This window comes from Rhipicephalus microplus, chromosome 1, assembly GCF_043290135.1.
Source record: "Rhipicephalus microplus isolate Deutch F79 chromosome 1, USDA_Rmic, whole genome shotgun sequence".
NCBI lineage: Eukaryota > Metazoa > Arthropoda > Arachnida > Ixodida > Ixodidae > Rhipicephalus > Rhipicephalus microplus.
This window is the reverse complement of record NC_134700.1, coordinates 50,562,879-50,565,926: the sequence shown is the minus strand read 5'-3', so window position 1 is coordinate 50,565,926 and position 3,048 is coordinate 50,562,879. Positions and strand designations below refer to the sequence as shown.

Sequence of the window (3,048 nt, the reverse complement as noted above, 5' to 3'; positions counted from 1 at the left end):
GAAGGATGAAAAAAGTGCATTGAGTCCAAGAAGTTGATGATATGGGAGTAGATGACATGTTCCATGATTTTGCAGGGGATACTTGTTAAGGATATGGGACGGTAATTTAGTGGAGAATCTCTGTTACCTGATTTGTAGACTGGAACGACCTTGCCTACTTTCCAGTCTGCTGGCAGAATGCTTGATGATAATGACTGCGAAAATAACAATGTAAGGTATGCGGCAACCACATGTTTAACATTTATGAGAAGTTTTGAATTAATGTCATCCACACCTGCAGAAGAAGAAAGCTTAATCTTTTCGATAATCGAAATGATGCCGTCCGTAGAAAATGCAATCGGGGGCATAGACTCGGTGCTGCGCGCAGGTGAAGAAAAATCGGGAACTGAACTCTCATTCGTAAAAACAGAGAAAAAGGCCTCGTTAAAAAGGTTCGCGCATTCATTGTTGTCGACTATATCGCCATGCGCATTTGAAAGACTAGCGGTGCGCATCTCCTGAGGGTTTATCACCTCCCAGAATTTGCGAGGGCTGGTTGTAAGCATTTTGGGCAGCTCTTCATGAAAGAACACGTGCTTGGCGTTTCGAATGGTTCTAAGATAATCATCTTCCGCGGCGTAATATTTTTCCCATAAGGACAGAAGTTTAGACTGTTTGGCTGATCGGAAGAGGCGTTTTTTCTTGTTTCTTAGTTTGTGAAGTGAACGTGAAAACCATGGCTTGTTTCGGTTTGCGGTAAACGTTATTTTTGGGATAAATTTCTCGACAAGAGTGGATAACTTATCTCTAAATATAATCCAATTCTCATCCACAGAGCGTGTATGGCTTATTCTCTCGAAATCAGGAAGAAAAGATATCAATTCATTATTGATGGCACTATAATTGCCCTTGTCGTAAAGACGGATTGTTTTGGTGACAAGATCGCGTATTACAGGTCGAAACGCAAAGGCCGCATGGATTACCTTGTGGTCACTGACGGCACGCAGATATGTAATTGATGATAAGCTCTCTTGATGACTAGTTAGTATTAGATCTAAGATGCTGGAATTGCTCTCTGTAACGCGCGTTGGTTGGGATACAAGTTGGGTTAGATTGCAATTCAGGCAGAAATCTATGAAGTCCCTTGCGGGCTCACTGCCCACAGCTGACGGGACGCTACTACTCCAATCTATTTGAGGGAAATTAAAATCGCCGAAAAGCAGTATCTCTGCTTGCGGATACTGTTTCCCAAGGTCACTCAGGTTGTTGTTGAGCTTATATGCGAAATCTGGGTCACTGTTCGGGGGCCTATAACAAACGCCTACAAGGACAGTATGAGGGCGAGCACGGCAAACGACCCAAAGAATTTCAAGTTCAGGAGAGTTGGTCCTGGCCACCGAGCACGATAACTGTTGGTGCACAGCCATCAGAACCCCGCCCCCACGTGCGCCTGTACGGTCCTTACGATAAAGTTGAAATCCAGGTAGGTGATCTAGCACTTCTGCATCGGTTATATCATTTGTCAGCCAAGTCTCGGTTATCACCAATACGTTACTGCTTGATGACAAAACAAGCTCAGAAAAAGTTATGCGTTTCGGAAAAAAACTGCGCGCGTTAGCAAAGACTACCGAAAGTGACAGGCCAGATTGAGGTGTGGGGGTGTGCCCGGCAGATTTGCGCCGAGGAAATTGCTACGACGCTTCCCTTACAGTTTGCGATTGCTCATCGTAGACGTAGCGCTTGTGACCCATTAGCAGTGTCTTGTACGTGATGGAAAAAGGCAGCGACTTGGTTTTAGCAAAGGCAATCAATTGCCGACGGACGTTTTGCACACGACGTGAAAAATCTTCACCAACACTAAAAGTGGTTCCTTTAAATTTCCGTCCATTAGAAAGAATCTCTCCTTTTGTTTTATGGAATGCGAATTTAACTATTATGGGGCGATGGTGGTTAGTACCCTTGCGGCGACCCAGACGATGCGCGCGCTCAATTTCCTTCGGATCGATGGAAATACCTAGACGATCACGGCAGTGCTTGATGACAAGTTGTTCAACTTGGACAAGTGCTTCCGATCCAGTTGATTCAGGAAGGCCATAAAATATGAGGTTATTGCGCCGAGAATGATTCTCGGCTTCATCCACGCGCGCTTCAAGCTTGCGCAGAAGGTCACTCGCGCGAGCGGTGTCTCTTCTGAGCGCTTCCACATCAGTACGTAAGGAAATAATATTTTGACAGTGCCCTTCCAGATCAGTCATGCGTCTACTGAGATCTGCTATAGATTTATCTGTTGATAGCAAATGGGACTTAAGGTCCTGTACCTGACTGATTAATTCCGTCTGACCGGCAGACAATTTCTGCAGTTCAGTTAGTACAGCATTAGAAGCAGGACCCGGATTGCTTTCAATATCGCCCGACATCATCAACAAGGCACGAATAACACGAGAACACTCAAGTGCAACAAGAACGCAGCAGTGTGGGCTCGGCAGCTGAAACAGCAGGTAATTACTAGACTTCTTAGCGAGAAGACTGTAAGTTTTACTAACCTGCATGACAAGAGTGAAAGGATTAGCGGTCTGCGTTGGTGCACAGCCGCCGAGCCCACACAGCGCCGCCGGCAAAGGCCGCTCTTTTGTAGTCGACACAGGCATCGATGCCGATGCTGATAGCGTCGACCAGGTTTTGTCGAGGACCATGTAGCTGACCGGTGGCGCCGGAAGGGATCTGTTGCGTGAGGTGAAATCCAGTGGTACCAAGTACGTTGCGGTTGACAAGCCTGTGTCGAAGACCAAGAGGGCGTGACAGGTAAGCGTGCCACTTTCGCTGGAACGATGTTGATACTGCAACGGTGTGGTCAAGGAAGCTGGCAGGAAAACGGAAAGCAGTATGCGCAGGAATGCGCACTGAAACACCTGCATGACAAGAGTGAAAGGATTAGCGGTCTGCGTTGGTGCACAGCCGCCGAGCCCACACAGCGCCGCCGGCAAAGGCCGCTCTTTTGTAGTCGACACAGGCATCGATGCCGATGCTGATAGCGTCGACCAGGTTTTGTCGAGGACCATGTAGCTGACC

General features: G+C 47.2%; 1 protein-coding gene across 1 annotated transcript; it reads right to left on the bottom strand.

Moving 5' to 3' along the window:
• Positions 1–783: 783 nt before the first annotated feature.
• Positions 784–2,694, bottom strand: LOC119177771 (uncharacterized). Its single transcript, XM_037428954.2, has one exon. The coding sequence runs from the start codon at positions 2,670–2,672 to the stop codon at positions 1,671–1,673; it is 1,002 nt and encodes a 333-aa protein (XP_037284851.2). The 5' UTR covers positions 2,673–2,694; the 3' UTR covers positions 784–1,670.
• Between the last annotated feature and the right edge of the window lie 354 nt (positions 2,695–3,048).

Excerpts from the sequence above, each read along its gene's own strand:
- LOC119177771 (XM_037428954.2), bottom strand. The coding sequence starts at position 2,672 with ATGGTCCTCGACAAAACCTGGTCGACGCTATCAGCATCGGCATCGATG.